Raw genomic sequence first — 20,917 nt, 5'->3', positions numbered from 1 at the left:
TACATTGATCTGCAATAAATATTGATTGGGATGTTCAACGGTTATTGCTTTAGATTTTACTTTGGACTTTAGAGATGCAGCACAGAAACAGGCCCTTCAGCCCACTGAGTCCATGCCGACCAGCAATCACCCCGTACACTAGTACTATCCTACACACTAGGGACAATTTGTAATTTTACCGAAGCCAATTAACCTGGGTATGGGGAGAAGGCAGGAACGGGGTACTGATTGAGAATGATCAGCCATGATCACATTGAATGGCGGTGCTGGCTCGAAGGGCCGAATGGCCCCCTCCTGCACCTATTGTCTATTGTCTAACCTGCAAACCTGCATGTCTTTGGAATGTGGGAGGAAACTGGAGCACCTGGAGAAAACCCACGCGGTCAAGGGTAGAACGTGCAAACTCCATATACTCACCACCCATAGTCAGGATCGAACCAGGGTCTCTGCTGCTATGGACCTAGTGTAAATATAGGAGTCAACTGAGTGGCCGATTCAATTGGAAGGACACAATGGGCCAAATGGGCCCCCTGAGCAGTAATAATTTTTCGATGATTCTGTAGCTTTCTCGTCTGATGTAGTGATGTAGTGATGTAGTGATGTAGTGATGTAGTGATGTAGTGATATGGTATCATTCGTTTCCATTGGAGCAGGTAGATTGTGTTTTGGAATGGAGCAGTGTATTGTCACTGGTGACTAGGCCCAGTGAGATTCTTTGCTTGCCCACCCAATGTGTACAAACAGCAGCCACCTCCATCGCTGACAAAGTTACATAACACGCCGGCTCCTCCTGTTGTTCTCCCCTCTCCCCCCGCCCTCCCCCCACAGCGGCCCCCCCCCAACGCCGGGTCCAATGTTACTCAGAAGAGATTACAAAGCAGTTTGTTGTCATATACACGAGGGTGCAATGAAGTTCCTTGTTTCTAGGGCCCAGTGGAGAAAAGAGAACAAAACCCCAGGCGGACAGACGCGGTGTGGGATGGGGCAGTGCTGTAAAAAGGAGGGCCGTCTTTTGGAACAGACGAATGCAGATCCTGTTTGCTGGTCCAGGTAAACTATTCCATGTAGAAACAAAGAACCACACACGCTGGTTGACACCAAAGATGGACACAGAGTGCTGCAGTAACTCAGCGGGCCAGGCAGCATCTCTGGAGAAAAAGGGATGGGTGACATTTCAGGTGGGGACCCTTCTTCAGACTCTGAATCTAAATGATTTCAAAATATGAAATTCCTCGTATGTTGCAAAACATACTTGGCTAATAAAGTATGATTATGATTATGATATGTAGGAAGGAACTACAGTTTAAATCCGAAGATAGACACAAAACGCTGGAGTAACTCAGCGGGTCAGACAGCTAGCAATGGCCTGTTTCCTTTATCATCGTTGCTTTTTTGGCAAATCTTTCATTTGTTCTATATCTCTCTATATCACCGTCCATATCTCTCGTTTCCCTTCCCCCTGACTCTCAGTCTGAAGAAGGGTCCCGACCCGAAACGTCACCCATTCCTTCTCTCCAGAGATGCTGCCTGACCCGCTGAGTGGCTCCAGCTTTTTGTGCCTATCTTCTCAATGATCTCGAGTCTGAAGAAGGGTCCCGACCTGAAACGTCACCCATTCCTTGTTCTGCAGAGATGCTGCCTGACCTGCTGGCTTACTCCAGCACGTCATGCCTATCTAACCTGTTCCATGGCTTGATTGAGAGAAGTGAAAATTCTCCCAGCGCTTTGGCCACCATTTATCTGGTACCAATCACCACAACAAGGGATCGACAGACCTTTCCTATCATTCCTAACTGGCAGACTTTGCAGAGTACACTAGGTGCCTTGGATGTCCACATTGAGGATGGGTGAAAGATTGAGATTCAACGACTCAATCATTTAATGATACTTTCACTGACTCAATTATATTTTATTGTCACATTTACCAAGGTACATGCTTTGTTTAGCACGCACCCCAGTAAAAATCATACAGCAGACCTCACAGAGGCAGTGGCTACACACGTGTCTGGTGCCGACAAAGATACCAAAGTTCATCGAACAGGTCCTCAAACTCCATCAAAAAGAAACACTGAGGGAATGGGATGCATTGATAATTCTTGCCGTGATTGTGTTTAAATTAGTTTAGTTTACTTTAGGGATACTACCGGCCCACCGAGCCCACCCCAGTGAGACCGCACCGACCAGTGATCCCCGCACACTAACACCACCAGAACCAGGGGCCACAGTTTAAGAATAAGGGGTAGGCCATTTAGAACTGAGATGAGGAAAAACTTTTTCAGTCAGAGAGTTGTGAATCTGTGGAATTCTCTGCCTCAGAAGGCAGTGGAGGCCAATTCTCTGAATGCATGAGCTAGATAGAGCTAGATAGAGCTCTTAAGGATAGCGGAGTCAGGGGTATGGGGAGAAGGCAGGAACGGGGTACTGATTGAGAATGATCAGCCATGATCACATTGAATGGTGGTGCTGGCTCGAAGGGCCGAATGGCCTCCTCCTGCACCCATTGTCTATTGTCTATTGTCTACATCATCTCTGCCGTGCTCCGGTGTGGGAGGCAATGAAATAGTTAATGGCGCGCTGGTTGGTGTTGATGCTGGCTGCTGCATGGTTTTGTGGGAAGAGGGGTGTTGCAAAGGGCCACAGTCTGTGCACGGTGGAGGGGCAGGGTGAGGTGGGGGTGAGGCGGGGAGAAGGCGCAGCTGATCAATGCTTTGCAACTGGCTGATTCTGCCCGGCCTGGTTGTCTTGGAAACAATATCAACATGTTTTGCCTCTGAGTTGAAGTGCCTGTCAAGATGGCTATTGGGATGCAGGGAGTGTTGGCAGTCGCTAGCAAACTGTCTCTGTGAGCAGCATGCAAATAGTTTAATTGCATCACCCCTTTGCTGTCAGCTCCAGGGAACTTGAAAGCACGACGTGAAAAAGATGCGCGTTATATCGTGCATTCAGCAACGTGACTTCTTTAATCATGGAAAATAGGTGCAGGAGGAGGCCATTCGGCCCTTCGAGCCAGCTCCGCCATCCAATGTGATCATGGCCAATCATCCACAATCAGTACCCCATTCCTGCCTTCTCTCCCTACCTCCTGACGCCGCTATCTTTAAGAGCTCTATTTAGCTCTCTCTTGAAAGCATCCCTGTGCCTGCCTTCTCCCCATATCCCTTGATTCCACTAGCCCCCTAGAGCTCTATCTAACTATCTAATCATGTTATAAAATCATGAGCTGAATAGATCAGGTAGATGCACAGAGTCTCTTGCCCAGAGTAGGGGAATCGAGGACCAGAGGAAATAGGTTTAAGGTGAGGGGGAAAAGATTTACTCGGAATCTTACGAGGGGTAACTTTTTCACACAAAGGGTGGTGGGTGCATGGAACGAGCTGCCGGAGGAGGTAATTGGGACTATCTCGACGTTTAAGAAACAGTTAGACAGGTACATGGATAGGCCAGGTTTGGAGGGACATGGACCAAATGCAGGCAGGTGGGACTAGTGTAGCTGGGATATGTTGGCCGGTATGGGAACGTTGGGCCGAGCGGCCTGTTTCCACACTCTATGACTCCATCACTCCATCACTCCATCACACAGGAGATGGAGGCCACTTGCATTGCTGATATTTATGATCAATCCTCAGTCGCCCTTAAGGTTGTGTTGGGGGCCTGGAATCAGATGAAGATCAGGCTAGCCACAGGCCACAAGGTGGAGCAGGCGAGGACTTTATTTAGGTTGTGGAATTCATTGTCACAGAAGGCAGTGGGGGCCATGTCGATGGATATGTTTAACGCGGACAAGGATAGATTGTTGATCAGTACGGTGTCAGGGGTTATGGGGAGAAGGCGGAAGAATGGGGTTAGGAGGGAAAGATAGTCAAGTTAAGTTTATTTGTCACATACCCATAAATGTTCAGTGAAATGAAAGATCACCCACAGTCCAACAACAAGAGCAATAAAAATAAGCAATAACACACACAATCAAACAGTCCATCACAGTGAGTCTCCTCCAGTCACCTCCTCACTGTGATGGAAGGCCAGAATGTCTTTTCTCTTCCCCTGCCGTCTTCTCCCGCGGTCAGGCTGTTGAAGTTGCCACGTTCCAGGCCGCGCCGGACGGTGGAAGGTCCGCGGCGGGCCGACCCAAGCGCCGCGATCCGGGGCGGGTGAAGACGCCGCCGCTGCACGTCGGGGCAGTCGGAGCTCCCGACATTGAAGCCCCCGCCGGGCATCAGCCAAGGTTAAATAAATGTAAATTGTCCCTAGTGTGTGTCGGATAGTGTTAATGTGCGGGGCTCGCCGGTCAGCGCGGACTCGCTGGGCCGAGGGGCCTGTTTCCGCGCTGTGTGTGTAAACTAAACTGAAACTAAAGCCAGCATTTGGGCTTGTAAACCCTGCTGTGTGGTGTCTGCAGATCATTAATGTGTGGAACGCCAACCACAGAGTGAAACGTTAGGAATGTGCGTTGCACCAGAGCAGTGGTGAAGCTGACCAGAGCCTTTAAGTGCCTTTTTAATACTGATGCAGAAGTTCACTTGTGATGGCTTCGAATTAATCTGGAATGAATCGACTGGAAGAAGCTTGCCCCTGGGACACTGGCTCTCACACAAAGAATCTCCCAGTGGGACCTCGAGCAATCTCTGCTCCTGACAGCAAGAACTCATTGCAAGGTCTCCACGTTGTGCCATAATTGATTTGTTTTCTAATTAGCTGGTGTTACACGTGTTGACGATTTGCATTGATTTGGGTTCCGTGAATCTCGAGTCTAAAGGGGAAGGGATCGTAAAATGCTGGAGTAACTCAGCGGGTCAGGCAGCATCTCTGGAGAGAAGGAATGGGTGACGTTTCGGGTCGAGACTCTTCTTCAGACTGAAGGAGGGTCTCGGCCCGAAACGTCACCCATTCCTTCTCTCCAGAGATGCTGCCTGACCCGCTGGGTTACTCCAGCATTTTGTGATACCTTCGATTTGTACCAGCATCTGCAGTTATTTTCCTGCACTAAGTCTAAAGGGGAAGGAGATCTCCCCCTCCCATTCCCAGTCTGACCTTTCTGTCATGGACCTCCTCCAGTGCCATAGTGAGGCCCACCGCAAATTGGAGGAACAGCACCTCATATTTCGCTTGGGCAGCTTGCAGCCCAGCGGTATGAACATTGACTTCTCCAACTTTAGATAGTTCCTCTGTCCCTCTCTTCCCCTCCCCCTTCCCAGATCTCCCTCTATCTTCCTGTCTCCACCTATATCCTTCCTTTGTCCCGCCCCCCCTGACATCAGTCTGAAGAAGGGTCTCGACCCGAAACGTCACCCATTCCTTCTATCCCGAGATGCTGCCTGACCTGCTGAGTTACTCCAGCATTTTGTGAATAAAAGTCTAAAGGGGAAGTCAATTCAGCCTGTAAATCATAGATCCCAGATCCTAGATTCTAGAACCCAGATACTAGAATATAAATGATAGAACCCAGAACCTAGAATAGAGAACCTATAATCTACATTATAGAATCTAGATTATAAAAGCTAGAAGTATAGAGCCTGGATTATAGAAGCGGAAACTTCGTTTATAGAATGTGTAGGAAGGAACTGCAGATGCTGGTTTAAACCTAAGATAGGCATAAAAAGCTGGAGTAACTCAGCGGGTCAGACAGCATCACTGGAGAAAAGGAATGGGTGACGTTTCGGGTCGAGACCCTTCTTCAGACTGAACAGGCCTTTTAGCCCACAATGTTCATGCCGAACATAATGCCAAGATAAACTAATCTCCTCCGCCTGCACACGATCCATATCTCTCCGTTCCCCTCATATCCATATGCCTGTCTAACAGCTTCTTAAACACCATCCTTTAATCAGAGGGTGGTGAATCTGTGGAATTAATTGCCACTGACGGCTGTGGAGGCCAAGTCAATGGATATTTTTGGTATTTTTGATGTTTACGGGTGTCAGGAGTTATGGGGAGAAGGCAGGAGAATGGGGTTAGGAGGGAGAGAGAGAGAGGTCAGCAATCCATGATTGAATGGTGGGGTCGACTTGATGGGCCGAATGGCCTAATTTTGCTCCTAGAGTTCATGAACCGATGAATGAAGAAGGGTCTCGACCCGAAACGTCACCCATTCCTACTCTCCTGAGATGCTGCCTGACCCGCTGAGTTACTCCAGCGTTTTGTGAAATAAATATCTTCGATTTGTACCAGCATCTGCAGTTATTTTCTTACACAGCCTATTATCGTAAGTGCATCCACTGCCATCCCTGGCCCCATTTTCCGGGAACCCACCACCCTATAAAAAAAACTTGCCCCTCATGCCTGAGTAGAGAGGGGAAGACAAATTAGTGGGCAAGAAAAAGGTGTTTCAAATGTTGAGCAAGATGATTTCATAGGATGTGAGAGAAAATACATTTCCTTGAGAGTGTAATTATGATCTGGCTCCTCGTGAGGATCGATGAAAAAGAACTGAGTAGTGCCTTTGAAAAGGAGTTGGACCTCTCGTACAGGGGTGGAGATGAGTTTATGTTGGCATTGTGTTCAGCAAAAGCATCATGGGGCAGCGAGCTTTTTTCTGTGTGTTCTATATATTGTATGAATGAGCACTTGGGAGAGAATCGTGCGGCACGGTGGCACAGCGGTAGAGTTGCTGCCCCACTGCGCCAGAGATCCGGGTTGGATCATGACCACAGGTGTTGCCCGTACGGAGTTTGTACCTTCTCCCTGCGACCGCGTGGGTTTTCTCTGGGTTCTCGGGTTTCCTCCCACACTCCAAAGTCGTACAGATTTGTACGTTAATAGGCTTCTGTTCATTGTAAATCGTCCCCAGTGTGTCGGACAGGCCTAGTGTACGGGGTGATTGTTGGTCAGCCCGGACTCAGTGGGCTGAAGGGCCTGTGTCACACTAACGTCTTAAGTCTAAATAGTTTCCAGGGCTCTAAGGAAAGACTGATTGAAAGATACTGCATGAAAACAGAACCTTCAGCCCACCAAGTCTATGCCGACCATCAATCAGCCATCTGCACCAGTCCCATGTTCTACCACTTTCTCATCCACTCCCAGGGGTGATTTAAAGAGGCCGATTGACCTACAAAGCAGCCGGTCTTTGGGGAAATCAGAGCACTCGGAAGAAGCCCATGCAGTCACAAAGAGACTGTGCAAACTCCACCCAGAGAGTGCCCAAGATCAGGATGGAACCCTTGTCTCTGCCAGACAGCAGCTCCACCAGCTGCAACACTGCTCACACATATAGGGCAATAGGATTAGTGGGATAGCTCCACTAGGACTCAGCGTGGAGTCGGTGAGCCAAATGAATGCTCTGCGTGCCAAGATGATTCAACAGTAGTTTGCAGTGATTGGATAATATTTCGCCTGGGCAGCTTGCAGCCCAGTGGTATGAACATCGACTTCTCCAACTTTAGATAGTTCCTCTGTCCCTCTCTTCCCCTCCCCCTTCCCAGATCTACCTCTATCTTCCTGTCTCCACCTATATCCTTCCTTGGTCCCGCCCCCCTGACATCAGTCTGAAGAAGGGTCTCGACCCGAAACGCCACCCATTCCTTCTCTCCCGAGATGCTGCCTGACCTGCTGAGTTACTCCAGCATTTTGTGAATAAATATTTTCACTGATGTCAGTCTGAGATTTACAATACGAAATGCAAACCTACAAACCAGCAGGTCACACACAGCTGGTCAAACCTACAAACCAGCAGGTCAGAATTAAAGGACGTTCCTTTAGAAAGTAGGTGAGGAGGAATCTCTTTAATCAGTGGGTGGTGAATCTGTGGAATTCTTTGCCATAGAAGGCAGTGGAGGCCAAGTCAGTGGAGATATATTTAAGGCAGAGATAGGTAGATGTTTGATTGGTACGGGTGTCAGAGGTTATGGGGAGAAGGCAGGAGAGTGGGGTTGGGAGGGAGAGATAGATCAGCCATGATTGGATGGTGGAGTAGACTTGATGGGCCGAATGGCCCAATTCTGCTCCTATCACTTCTGATCTTACGGAACAAACTCTGCTTCAATCCAAATGCTGTAAAATATTGTCCACACGGCAGGAAAGGAGTTCAAATCTTGTCAATGTCTATGTTTTGTGTGGGCGCAGCTCCGCTGATTCTTGTACAGTTCTGGCATGGCTGGGCAGTGCCAGCTTGTGATTATGTTGTGCCATCTGTCATCAAGCTGGTCAAATTTGAGCAAAAGCCCTCGGGCATTGAGCAGGCAAGTACCACAGATTACAGAGTGAAGCAAATTGATCAGAGTCCAAGGCTGGAAGACCGAAATCTAGAGTCATAAAGCATGGAAACAGGCCCAACTTGCCCACACCAGCCAACATGTCCCAGCTACATACGTCCCACCTGCCTGCTTTTGGTCCATATCCCTCCAAACCTGTCCTATCCATGTACCTGTCTAACTGTTTCTTAAACGTTGGGATAGTCCCCGCCTCAACTACCTCCTCTGGCAGCTCGTTCCATACACCCACCACCCTCTGTGTGCAAAAGTTACCCCTCAGATTCCTATTAAATCTTTTCCCCTTTACCTTAAACCTGTGTCCTCTGGTCCTCGATTCACCTACTCTGGGCAAGAGACTCTCTGCATCTACCCGATCTATTCCTCTCATGATTTTGTACACCTCTATCAGATGTCACGGGCGAGGAAGACACCAGATTCAGGGACAGTTGCTTCCCAGCTGTTATCAGGCAACTGAACCATCCCACCACAACCAGAGAGCAGTCCTGAACTACTATCCACCTCATTGGTGACCCATGGACTATCCTTGTTTGGACTTTGCTGGCTTTACCTTGCACTAAACGTTATTCCCTTATTATGTTATCTACACACTGTAAATGGCGCGATTGTGATTATGTATTGTCTTTCCGCTGACTGGTTAGCACGCAACACGGCACGGTGGCGCAGCGGTAGAGTTGCTGCCTTACAGCGAATGCAGCGCCGGAGACTCAGGTTCGATCCTGACTACGGGCGCCGTCTGTACGGAGTTTGTACGTTCTCCCCGTGACCTGCGTGGGTTTTCTCCGAGATCTTCGGTTTCCTCCCACACTCCAAAGACGTACAGGTTTGTAGGTTAATTGACTGGGTAAATGTAAAAATTGTCCCTAGTGTGTGGAGGATAGTGTTAATGTGCGGGGATCGCTGGGCGGCGCGGACTCGGTGGGCCGAAGGGCCTGTTTCCGCGCTGTATCTCTAAATCTAAATCTAAATGTTATTCCCTCACTATGTTATCTACACACTGTAAATGGCGCGATTGTAATCATGTATCATCTTTCCGCTGAATGGTTAGCACGCTACAGAAGCTTTTCACTGTACCTCGGTACACATGACAATAAACCAAAGTAAACTTTCATTCAAGGACATGAGAAACAAAGTGATAATGTTGAATGATGAATATTGTTGGAGTTTCACACATCGATTTCTGGACAGATTTGGACCCAATTCTAATGGTGCCCTTTTCTTCCCCACTCCTCCGCGTGTGTCCACACTGACAACTCAGGTGGTGCGCTCAGGAATATTTACTTCCACGGGCTTTACAGACGATTTTAAACTCTACGTAGAGACCTGAGGAACTGCAGGTGCTGGACCCTTGAGTAAAACGCAATTGTGCTGGAGGAACTCAGCGGGTCAGGCAGCATCCATAATTAGGAGGAATTTCTTAAGTCAGAGGGTGGTGAACCTGTGGAATTCATTGCCACAGACGGCTGTGGAGGCCAAGTCAACGGGTATTTTTAAGGTGGAAGTTGACAGGCTCTTGATTAGTGCGGGTGTCAGGGGTTATGGGGAGAAGGCAGGAGAATGGGGTTGGGAGGGAACGATAGATCAGCCACGATTGAATGGCGGAGTAGACCTGATGGGCCGAATGGCCTCCTCCTGCTCCTGTGACGTATGAGTATCCATGCCAGGAACGGGCAGGCGATGTTTCCAGTCGGGGATCCTGTACGTGTAGTTGGTTGTCACCTGGAGGCATGGGAAGAGGACATTTGAAAGAGATCCCGTCTTACTGCGCCAGGGACCCGGTTTCGACCCGGACTAAGGGGGCTTGCCTGTACGGAGCTTGTACGTTCTCCCCGTGACCTGCGTGGGTTTTCTCTGATATCTTCGTTTTCCTCCCACACTCCAAAGACGTGTAGCTTTGTTGACTAATTAGCTTGGTGCAAATGTAAATTGACCCTAGTGTGTGTAGGATAGTGTTAGCGTGCAGGGATCGCTAGTCAGTGCGGACTCGGTGGGCCGAAGGGTCTGTTCCGTGCTGTATCTCTAAACCAAACTCAAGAAATGGAGGCCCAGTGTTGGGGGATAATAAATCAAATATCTGTCTTGTGCGGACAAGCTCTGTTGTAATTTAGCTCCAGGGAAAGTCTGGCAATATTATTTTTGATTTTTCAGTGACAGGTTCTGTTATTTCTGTGTTAATAATTGGTACACTCCCTCTGAGAGTGGCGTACCTGCTTGAACTTGATGTACTCAAGAGAGATTTAGATTCAGCTCTTGGGGCTAACGGAATCAAGGGATATGGGGAGAAAGCAGGAACGGGGTACTGATTGTCAAGTCAAGTCAAGTCAATTTTATTTGTATAGCACATTTAAAAACAACCCACGTTGACCAAAGTGCTGCACATCTGATTAGGTACTAAGGAAAAAAAATGATTGTGGATGATCAGCCATGATCATATTGAGTGGCGGTGCTGGCTCGAAGGGCTGAATGGCCCATTTTCTGTGTTTTCTGTGTTTTCTGTGTTTCTATGTTTCTAACTTGCTGCTCTCAGCCGCTGCACTAGTTTCCGTTCCTGGGTCTTTCCTGAATGAGTTGTACCGCGATGAATGAATGCCGTTCATTCATTTGCTTTCTCCATTGAAGCAACAGCTCGCCATTGTGTGGAGAGTGAAGGCGCTGCGTGGCTGGGGCATGGATGAGATATAGAGATGGTATTGCAAGGCACCGGAGATGTCTTATCGCAGAGCCTCCTGCAAATGGCGCCCTGCAGAAACAACAGCCCATTGAGTGTGGCCGCTGCGTTTAGATGTGATTCTGTTTCCTTTTGTGGCAAGGCAATTCTCTCCTCTGTGGCATTCCCTATTGATCCCTGCTCCTAAGATAACAATAGACAATAGACAATAGGTGCAGGAGTAGGCCATTCGGCCCTTCGAGCCAGCACCGCCATTCAATGTGATCATGGCTGATCGTTCTCAATCAGTACCCCGTTCCTGCCTTCTCCCCATACCCCCTGACTCCGCTATCCTTAAGAGCTCTATCTAGCTCTCTCTTGAATGCATTCAGAGAATTGGCCTCCACTGCCTTCTGAGGCAGAGAATTCCACAGATTCACAACTCTCTGACTGAAAAAGGTTTTCCTCATCTCTGTTCTAAATGGCCTACCCCTTATTCTTAAACTGTGGCCCCTTGTTCTGGACTCCCCCAACATTGGGAACATGTTTCCTGCCTCTAACGTGTCCAACCCCTTAATAATCTTAATAATGTTTCGATAAGATCCCCTCTCATCCTTCTAAATTCCAGTGTATACAAGCCTAGTCGCTCCATTTTTTCAACATATGACAGTCCCGCCATTCCGGGAATTAACCTAGTAAACCTACGCTGCACGCCCTCAATAGCAAGAATATACTTCCTCAAATTTGGAGACCAAAACTGCACACAGTACTCCAGGTGTGGTCTCACTAGGGCCCTGTACAACTGCAGAAGGACCTCTTTGCTCCTATACTCAACTCCTCTTGTTATGAAGGCCAACATTCCATTGGCTTTCTTCACCGCCTGCTGTACCTGCATGCTTCCTTTCAGTGACTGATGCATTAGGACACCCAGATCTCGTTGTACGTCCCCTTTTCCTAACTTGACACCATTCAGATAATACTCTGCCTTCCTATTCTTACCACCAAAGTGGATAACCTCACACTTATCCACATTAAACTGCATCTGCCATGCATCCGCCCACCCACACAACCTGTCCAAGTCACCCTGCAACCTCATTGCATCTTCCTCACAGTTCACACTACCACCCAGCTTTGTATCATCTGCAACTCGCCTCCGGGTGCTCCGGTTTCCTCCCACACTCTATAAAGACATGCGGGTTTACAGGTTGATCAGCTTTGGTGAATTGTCCGGCAGGGTGTGTGAGGTAGTGTTAATGTACGGGGATCACTGGTCGGCGCGGACTCGTTGGGCTGAAGGGCCTGTTTAAGCGTTGCGGCTCTAACCTAAACGAAAGTAAAATGCTGGAGGAACTGAACGGAACAAGGCTTTCACATCAGCAGCACAGGTACAGAAGGCTGGGTGGCCACTGCACCTGTTCTCAGACACTGCAAGACTAGTTCAGTAGCATCTCTCACACAACTTGCCCTGTGATCGCATGGGTTTTCTCCGGGTGCTCCGGTTTCCTCCCACACTCCAAAGACGTGCAGGATCATTGTCTTCCGTAAATTGTCCTCGAGCGTAGGATCGAACTAGGATCGCTGGTTGGCGTGGGCGGGAGGGCCGGTTTCCACGCTGTTTCTCTAAACTAAACTAAACTAAACTAGGACTGAGCTCCAGCTTAAGGGAGGGCTGTTCAGAATCTTTAAAGTCTAAAGAAAAATATATAATTCAGGGACAACAAGAGCATGAATCTCATTCTGTTTCCATTCTAAAACTATAAAACACCCAGAGAGTTGTGAATTTGTGGAATTCTCTGCCACAGAGGGCAGCGGAGGCCAATGCACTGGATGAATTTAAAAGAGAATTAGATAGAGCTCTGGGAGGCTAGCGGAATCAAGGGATGTGGGGAGAAGGGTTACTGACTGTGGATGATCAGCCGTGATCACTATGAATGGCGCTGCTGGCTCGGAGGGCCAAATGGCCTCCTCCTGCACCGATTTTCTATATTTCCATGTTTCTAAATAATAAACCTAAACCTAAATCTACGATCCCAGCTGTGGATCTTGTTGGAATGTGGGGCAAGGCTGGGACCATCGACATCTGATCCAGGACGTGGAGAGTTCAGGATGAATGGTCTGGAGCTGGTGCCAAGTGGCCCAGTTTCCATGGTTAGCAGCAGATGGCAGGTGCACCGAGTGTTAGAAAGGGCACAGGGCACAAGCTCGTACACTGGCACTTCCTACAGACTCCCTCGGCCTTGGTGTAATCTCCCAATCCTCACCCGGGTGCAGGGCAGGGTCGGCTTAGTTTATTGTCACGCGTGCTGTGGTACAGTGGAAAGCTTCTGTTACCTGCTAACCAGTCAGCGGAAAGACAATACACGATTACAATCGAGCCATTTACACTGCACAGATGCAGGATGAAGGGGATAACGTGAGAGTGGATGTGGGGAGGATGTTTCCACCAGTGGGAGAGTCTAGGACTAGAGGGCACAGCCTCATAATTAAAGGACGTTCTTTTAGGAAGGAGAAGAGGAGGAATTTCTTTAGTCAGAGGGTGGTGAATCTGTGGAATTCTTTTCCACAGAAGGATGTGGAAGCCACAGGTCAGTGGAGATATATTTAAGACAGAGATAGACAGATTCTTGATTAGTACGGGTGTCAGAGGTTATGGGGAGAAGGCAGGAGAATGGGGTTGGGAGGGAGAGATAGATCAGCCATGATTGAATGGCGGAGTAGACGATGGGCCGAATGGCCTAATTCTGCTCCTATCACTTATGATCTTATGAATAACGTTCAGTTATTGGTAAAGCCAACAAAGTCCGTGGTTTAGACTTTAGAGGTGCAGTGGTAGAGTTGCTGCCTTATGGCACCAGAGACCCAGGTTCGATCCTGACTACGGGTGCTGTCTGCACGTTCTCTCCATGACCGCGTGGGTTTTCTCCGGGTGCTCTGGTTTCCTCCCACACTCCAAAGACGTGCAGGTTTGTAGGTTAATTGGCTTTGGTGAAAATTGCATATTGTCCTTAGTGTGTAGTGTGTGTTAGTGTAACGGGGATCGCTGGTCGGTGAGATGGTCGGTGACTGGCCCTAGTGTGTAGTGTGTACTAGTGTAAGGGGGATCGCTGGTCGGTGTGTACTCGGTGGGCCGAAGGGCCTGTTTCTGCGCGGTATCTGGTAAAACCAAACTAAACTAGGTGAGGCCCACTGTAGCAGCCTGGTACGTAGTGTTGCAGTGCTAATTGTTTAGGTGCTGGAGCTGTCACTGGTGCCTGGGCTGTTAAATTCCCCGCTGGTTAAAATTCCCCGCTGCTTGTTTTAGGCAATAGACAATAGACAATAGGTGCAGGAGGAGGCCATTCGGCCCTTCGAGCCAGCACCGCCATTCAATGTGATCATGGCTCATCATTCTCAATCAGTACCCCGTTCCTGCCTTCTCCCCATACCCCCTGACTCCACTATCCTTAAGAGCTCTATCTAGCTCTCTCTTGAATGCATTCAGAGAATTGGCCTCCACTGCCTTCTGAGGCAGAGAATTCCACAGATTCACAACTCTCTGAGTGAAAAAGTTTTTCCTCATCTCAGTTCTAAATGGCCTACCCCTTATTCTTAAACTGTGGCCCCTGGTTCTGGACTCCCCCAACTATGGGAGAGAGAGGGGGGAGAGAGATGTTTTGGCTTTTTGTGTTACAGAGGTGTCGGAGCGGCGCTCCGGTGAGCTCCAGCATCACCACACCCCTGCTCGTACACTTCAATGCCTGATGGTCTGGGCTTGGCGAGACGTGGGCCTAGCGTGGGCAGGTGGGACAGGCTTAGATGGGGCATCTTTGTCAGCATGTACATTTGGGCTGAAGGGCCTGTATTCATAGAAACATAGAACATATTTACATTAATGATCTGGATGATGGTGTGGCAAATTGGATTAGTAAATATGCAGATGATACTAAGATAGGTGGAGTAGTTGATAGTGAGGTAGATTTTCAAAGTCTACAGAGAGACTTGGGCCTTTTGGAAGGGTGGGCTGAAAGATGGCAGATGGAGTTTAATGCTGATAAGTGTGAGGTGCTGCATTTTGGTAGGACAAATCAAAATAGGACGTACAGGGTAAATGGTAGGGAATTGAGAAATGCAGTGGAACAGAGGGATCTGGGAATAACTGTGCATTGTTCCCTGAAGGTGGAATCTCATGTGGATAGGGTGGTGAAGAAGGCGTTTGGTATGCTTGCCTTTATAAATCAGAGCATCGAGTATAGAAGTTGGGATGTAATGTTGAAATTGTACAGGGCATTGGTGAGGCCGAATCTGGAGTATGGTGTGCAGTTCTGGTCGCCAAATTATAGGAAGGATGTCGACAAAATGGAGAGGGTGCAGAGGAGATTTACTAGAATGTTGCCTGGGTTTCAGCACTTAGGCTACAGAGAGAGGTTGAATAGGTTGGGTCTTTATTCTTTGGAGCGTAGAAGGTTGAGGGGGGACTTGATAGAGGTTTTTAAAATTTTGAGAGGGACGGACAGAGTTGACGTGGGTAGGCTTTTCCCTTTGAGAGTGGGGAAGATTCCAACAAGGGGACATAGCTTCAGAATTGAGGGACAAAGGTTTAGGGGTAACATGAGGGGGAACTTCTTTACTCAGAGGGTTGTGGCTGTATGGAATGGGCTTCCGGTGGAAGTGGTGGAGGCTGGCTCGATTTTATTATTTAAGAGTAAATTGGATAGGTATATGGATAGGAGGGGATTGGAGGGTTATGGTCTGAGTGCAGGTAGATGAGACTAGGTCAGGGAGAATGGTCGGCGTGGACTGGTAGGGCCGGACAGGCCTGTTTCCATGCTGTAGGTGTTATATGTTATATATGTTAAAGATAGAAAATAGGTGCAGGAGGAGGCCATTCGGCCCTTCGAGCCAGCACTGCCATTCATTGTGATCGTGGCTGATCATCCACAATCAGTAACCCGTGCCTGCCTTCTCCCCATATCCCTTGATTCCACTAGCCCCTAGAGCTCTATCTAACTCTCTCTTAAATCCATTGGCCTCCACTGCCCTCTGTGTCAGTGAATTCTACAAATTCACTACTCTCTGGGTGAAATGGTTCCTTCTCACCTCAGTTTTAAATGGCCTCCCCTTTATTCTAAGACTGTGTGGCCCCTGGTTCTGGACTCCCCCAACATTGGGAACGCTGGATTCATGCTGGCTAACGCTGTGCCTGCCTGACTCCTGTGTTCTCCCGCCACACGCACACTGACCCCCGGTTCTCAGTCCCACACCAAATGCCCGTTCACATGGTGCACAGTCGTGTGCACAGGAAGCCAGGAGTCGGTGGGGAACATTGCATCCTTTCAAGGAGTCTTTGAGAACGCGCCACTGTGTTACACATTAGCCGCATGTGTTGGGGGGGGGGGGTAAAGAGCAGCCCCCGGAGGCTCATGTGCGGTATTTGAGTAATGAGGTGCTTTGAGGCAGGTTGGCTGTGATGAGCAGGCTGGTGCTGTGGAGCCGGGCAGGCTGCCTGTTATTCCGTGCACGCACCACCTCTGGAAAGGCCCTGCGTCACAAAGGAGCAAGTGGGACATTAATGGCCTTGGTGCCTGGTGACTGCGAGCTGGCAGTGTGCACGGCATGAATCCGCCCTCCACAGCTCTCCACAAGGCTGGCAGCCTAGCAATGCCCCAAGCTTGGCACTTGTTTTTTTGCTGCACACTTGGATTGATTTGGATGGAAATTGTTTTAATGTGGAGCCTCTCTCTCCTCTCCTCCAGGCAGGGACAGTCCCTCTCTGACCACCAGCAGTGGTAGGTGAGCAGTGTACAAGGCCAGCACACTCTGCCGCACTTGTTAACATGATTCTGTTTGTCCGCTGTGACTCCCCTGTTACATGCAGCAACGTTGAATTTACTGCTTAGTTTAGTTTAGACTTTCAGAGACACAACGTGGAAACAGGCCCTTCGGCCCACCGAGTCCGTGCCGACCAGCGATTCCCCTGTACACTCGCACTATCCTATACACTAGCGGCAATTTACAATTAACCTAAGCTCATTAACCTACAAACCTGCAGGAAAGAACTGCAGGTGCTGGTTTAAATTGAAGGAAGACACAAAATGCTGGATTAACTCAGCGGGACAGGCGGCATCTCTGGAGAGAAGGAATAGGTGTTGTTTCCAGCCTGAAGAAGGGTCTCGACCCGAAACGTCACCCATTCCTTCTCTCCTGAGATGCTGCCTGACCCGCTGAGTTACTCCAGCATTTTGTGTCTACCGATTTTAACCAGCATCTGCAGTTTTTTTTCCCCACACATATAGCTTTTCAAAAAGGATCAGCCATGTGATGTGGGCATGTAGCTGACAAGGCAGATTTATTGTCTTTGGGAATTTGAAATGCTTCCTCAAAGTTTACCATGAAGGTTTTCCCAAGTGCCATTGGCCAGGCAGCTGCTGGATGTCTTCCGGCAAAGATGAAGGGTTAGTTTTAGTTTAGCTTTAGTTTATTACTAGACCAAGTGGACCGTTTGGGCCTAAACCTCCCCTGCAGCACCTTCTCCTCCCCCTCCCTCCCTCCCTCCCTCCCTCCCTCCATAGGAGATAGATTTAAACTTCAAAATGTGAATAACTAAAAATATAACACCGATTTCAATGAAACTTCTTCCATTAGCACCAAAGGGACGACGGTGAGGAAGGTGGGCCTAAAATTGTCGTGTACCGTTTTGGCTGAAGTTCAGGAACAAACAAACAAACAAACGAGAGTTTTAGTATATAGATAGATACAGTGAGAAGCTTGTTCTGCGTGCAATCCTGTCACATCATGCTGTACATGAGGACAATAAGTCCTCTTTTGGAATAACGCAGAGAGTCGCCATCTTCCAGCGCCATCTTGCAACTTCCAAGTCTCGCTAAAGTCCAATCTTGGCCCAAGGAGGTAATTAACAATAGTCCGAGGGTCTCCAATGAGGTAGATTGTAGTTCAGTTTGGTTGGCGATGGGGAAACCCAATATACAGTACTTCAAAGTCAAGGCAGAATGTAGCATGGAGGAGTTCTTAGGGTTTAGTTTATGTTTATTGTCACGTGTACTGAGGTACAGTTGTGTTAACTAGACAGTGGAAAGACTATACAGGATTGCAATCAAGCCGGCCAGTATACAGATACAGCATAAAGGGAATAACGTGTAGTGCAAGATAAAGTCCGACTGAAGACAGTCCGAGGGTCTCCAGTGAGGTAGATGTTAGGTCAGGACTGCTCTCTAGTTGGTGATAGGATGGTTCAGTTGCCTGATAACAGCCGGGAAGAATCTGTCCCTGAATCTGGAGGTGTGCGTTTTCACACACATGTACCTCTTGCCCTTTGGGAGAGGGGAGGAGAGGGAGTGACCGGGGTGAGAGTGGTCCTTGATTGTGGTGCTGGCCTTGCCGAGGCAGCGTGAGGTGTAGATGGAGTCAACGGAAGGGAGGTTGGTTTTGTGTTTCCTGAAGGTGGGAGCTGGCCGATAGACTCTTCCCATTCCAGTCACCCAGTGCCACCATCAAGCACTCACAGTTACACAATGTTGACAAAAATAATCTGCACAGCTTATCATCCATCAGTTTTTACTTGCTTAGAAAAGCATTTGGCTGACAGTGCACAATACATTATGGCAAGCGGTTTACTGAAGTCCTCTGACTCTCTAATGAGCTGTCGATCGCTTGGTCCATTAATAATAGATTGATAGGTGACTGCTGAGAACTGACACACTTGCAAACTATTACGTTGTAGGAAGGAACTGCAGATGCTGGTTTAAACCAAAGTTAGACACAAAACTCTGGAGTAACTCAGCGGGACAGGCAGCATCTCTGGAGAGAAGGAATGGGTATACACCGAAGATTTTTTTAGAGATACAGCGCTGAAACAGGCCCTTCGGCCCACCGGGTCCGCGCCGCCCAGCGATCCCCGCACATTAACACTATCCTACGCACACTAGGGACAATTTTGACATTTACCCAGTCAATTAACCTACATACCTGCACGTCTTTGGAGTGTGGGAGGAAACTGAAGATCTCGGAGAAAACCCACGCAGGTCACGGGGAGAACGTACAAACTCCGTACAGACGGCGCCCGTAGTCAGGATCGAACCTGAGTCTCAGGCACTGCATTCGCTGTAAGGCAGCAACTCTACCGCTGCGCCACCGTGCCGAGCCAGCAGATAGAGTGCTGGAGTAACTCAGCGGGTCAGGCACCATCTCTGAAGAAAAAGGATGGGTGATCTTTTCGGTTGGACTGAAGAAGGGTCCCGACCTGAAACGTCACCCATCAATTATCACCAGAGATGCTGCCTGACCCGCTGAGTTTTAGTTTTTAGTTTTACTTTGGATATATTCAGCGCGGAAACAAGCCATTTGGCCCAACGAGTCCGCACCGCCCAGCGATCACCGCACACTAATGCTGTCCTACACACACCAGGGACAATTTACAATTGTGCCAAGCCAATCAGCCTACAAACCTGTACGTCTTTGGAGTGTGGGAGGAAACCGGAGGTCCTGGGGAAAACCCACGCGGGTCACGGGGAGAACGTACAGACAGCAGTAGTATTCGGGATCGAAGGGGACGTACAACGTGATCTGGGTGTCCTAGTGCATCAGTCACTGAAAGGAAACATGCAGGTACAGCAGGCAGTGAAGAAAGCTAATGGAATGTTGGTCTTCATAACAAGAGGGGTTGAGTATAGGAGCAAAGATGTCCTTCTGCAGTTGTACAGGGCCCTAGTGAGACCGCACCTGGAGTACTGTGTGCAGTTTTGGTCTCCAAATTTGAGGAAGGATATTCTTGCTATGGAGGGCGTGCAGCGTAGGTTTACTAGGTTAATTCCCGGAATGGCGGGACTGTCGTATGTTGAAAGATTGGAGCGACTAGGCTTGTATGCACTGGAATTTAGAAGGATGAGAGGGGATCATATCGAAACATATAAGATTATTATGAGGTTGGACACGTTAGAGGCAGGAAACATGTTTCCAATGTTGGGGGAGTCCACAACCAGGGGCCACAATTTAAGAATAAGGGGTAGGCCATTTAGAACGGAGATGAGGAAAAACTTTTTCAGTCAGAGAGTTGTGAATCAGTGGAATTCTCTGCCTCAGAAGGCAGTGGAGGCCAATTCTCTGAATGTATTCAAGAGAGAGCTGGATAGAGCTCTTAAGGATAGCGGAGTCAGGGGGTATGGGGAGAAGGCAGGAACGAGGTACTGATTGAGAATGATCAGCCATGGTCACATTGAATGGCGGTGCTGGCTCGAAGGGCCGAATGGCCTCCTCCTGCACCTATTGTATATTGTCTAACCCGGGTCTCTGGCGCAGTGAGGTATCTTCTCTACCGCTGTGCCACCGTGCCTCCTGGTGATCCAGCAATGCTGCCTGGCCTGTTGAGTTGCTCCAGCACTTTGTGTCTATCATGGTATATTAGCCTATTTTGCCCACCGTGTTTTATGAAAGGATAGAGTGAGCAATGATGTTTGTCTTGTGCACATCCCAATCACACTCAACTGCTTAAGTGGCCATTTTTCAGCCTCTGTGTCACATCAAATCAAAGCAAAGCCAGCAACGATTGAAAAATTAATGACGGAGGCCAGACCAAATGTTCCGACTTTCCCCGTTATTGAGTAGAGCAACAGAGGGCGAAAGAACGATCTGGAAGATCGGAGCAGTGATGTGTAAAGGTTCTAATTACAGGGGAAATTAAAAAGAGTGGCGATCTTTCTCCAAACAAGAGGAGTGACCTTTAGAGTTCTTATAACATTGGGCATAGCACACTACTGGACACAGTGTGCTGGAGTAATTCGCTTTCTATTTCCACAGGGGCCGACTCATGTATTGGGTATTTCCAACATTTTGTGTTTCTGCATCACCGTCTCTTTTATTTTCCTTCGTTTCGTACGTATTTATAGCCACAAAGTGCTGGAGTGACTCAGTGGGTCAGGCAGCATCTCTGGAGAAAAAGGAATGGGTGACGTTTTGAGTCGAGACCCGAAGTAAGGTCTGAAGAAGAGTCCTGCCCCAAAATGTCACCCGTTCTTTTTCTCCAGAGATGCTGCCAACCGCACTGAGTTACTCCAGCACTGCGCGTCTACCTTCTGTT

At 48.6% G+C, this 20,917-nt stretch overlaps 1 protein-coding gene across 5 annotated transcripts in view; it reads left to right on the top strand.

The window, feature by feature from the left end:
* The first annotated feature begins 943 nt into the window (after positions 1-943).
* srcin1a (SRC kinase signaling inhibitor 1a) overlaps positions 944-20,917 on the top strand; it is a 227,511-nt gene continuing 207,537 nt past the window's right edge. For all 5 annotated transcript variants that reach the window (XR_013549123.1, XR_013549122.1, XM_078424674.1 and 2 more), the window contains exon 1: positions 944-1,050. Coding sequence is in view for 3 of the 5 variants with exons in the window: in XM_078424674.1 (XP_078280800.1) it covers positions 1,026-1,050 (25 nt within the window). In the remaining 2 variants the exon portion in view is untranslated. The remainder of the gene's footprint in view (positions 1,051-20,917) is intronic.

This window comes from Rhinoraja longicauda, chromosome 29 (genome assembly GCF_053455715.1).
Source record: "Rhinoraja longicauda isolate Sanriku21f chromosome 29, sRhiLon1.1, whole genome shotgun sequence".
Lineage (NCBI taxonomy): Eukaryota > Metazoa > Chordata > Chondrichthyes > Rajiformes > Arhynchobatidae > Rhinoraja > Rhinoraja longicauda.
This window is presented reverse-complemented; position numbering and strand designations above follow the sequence as displayed.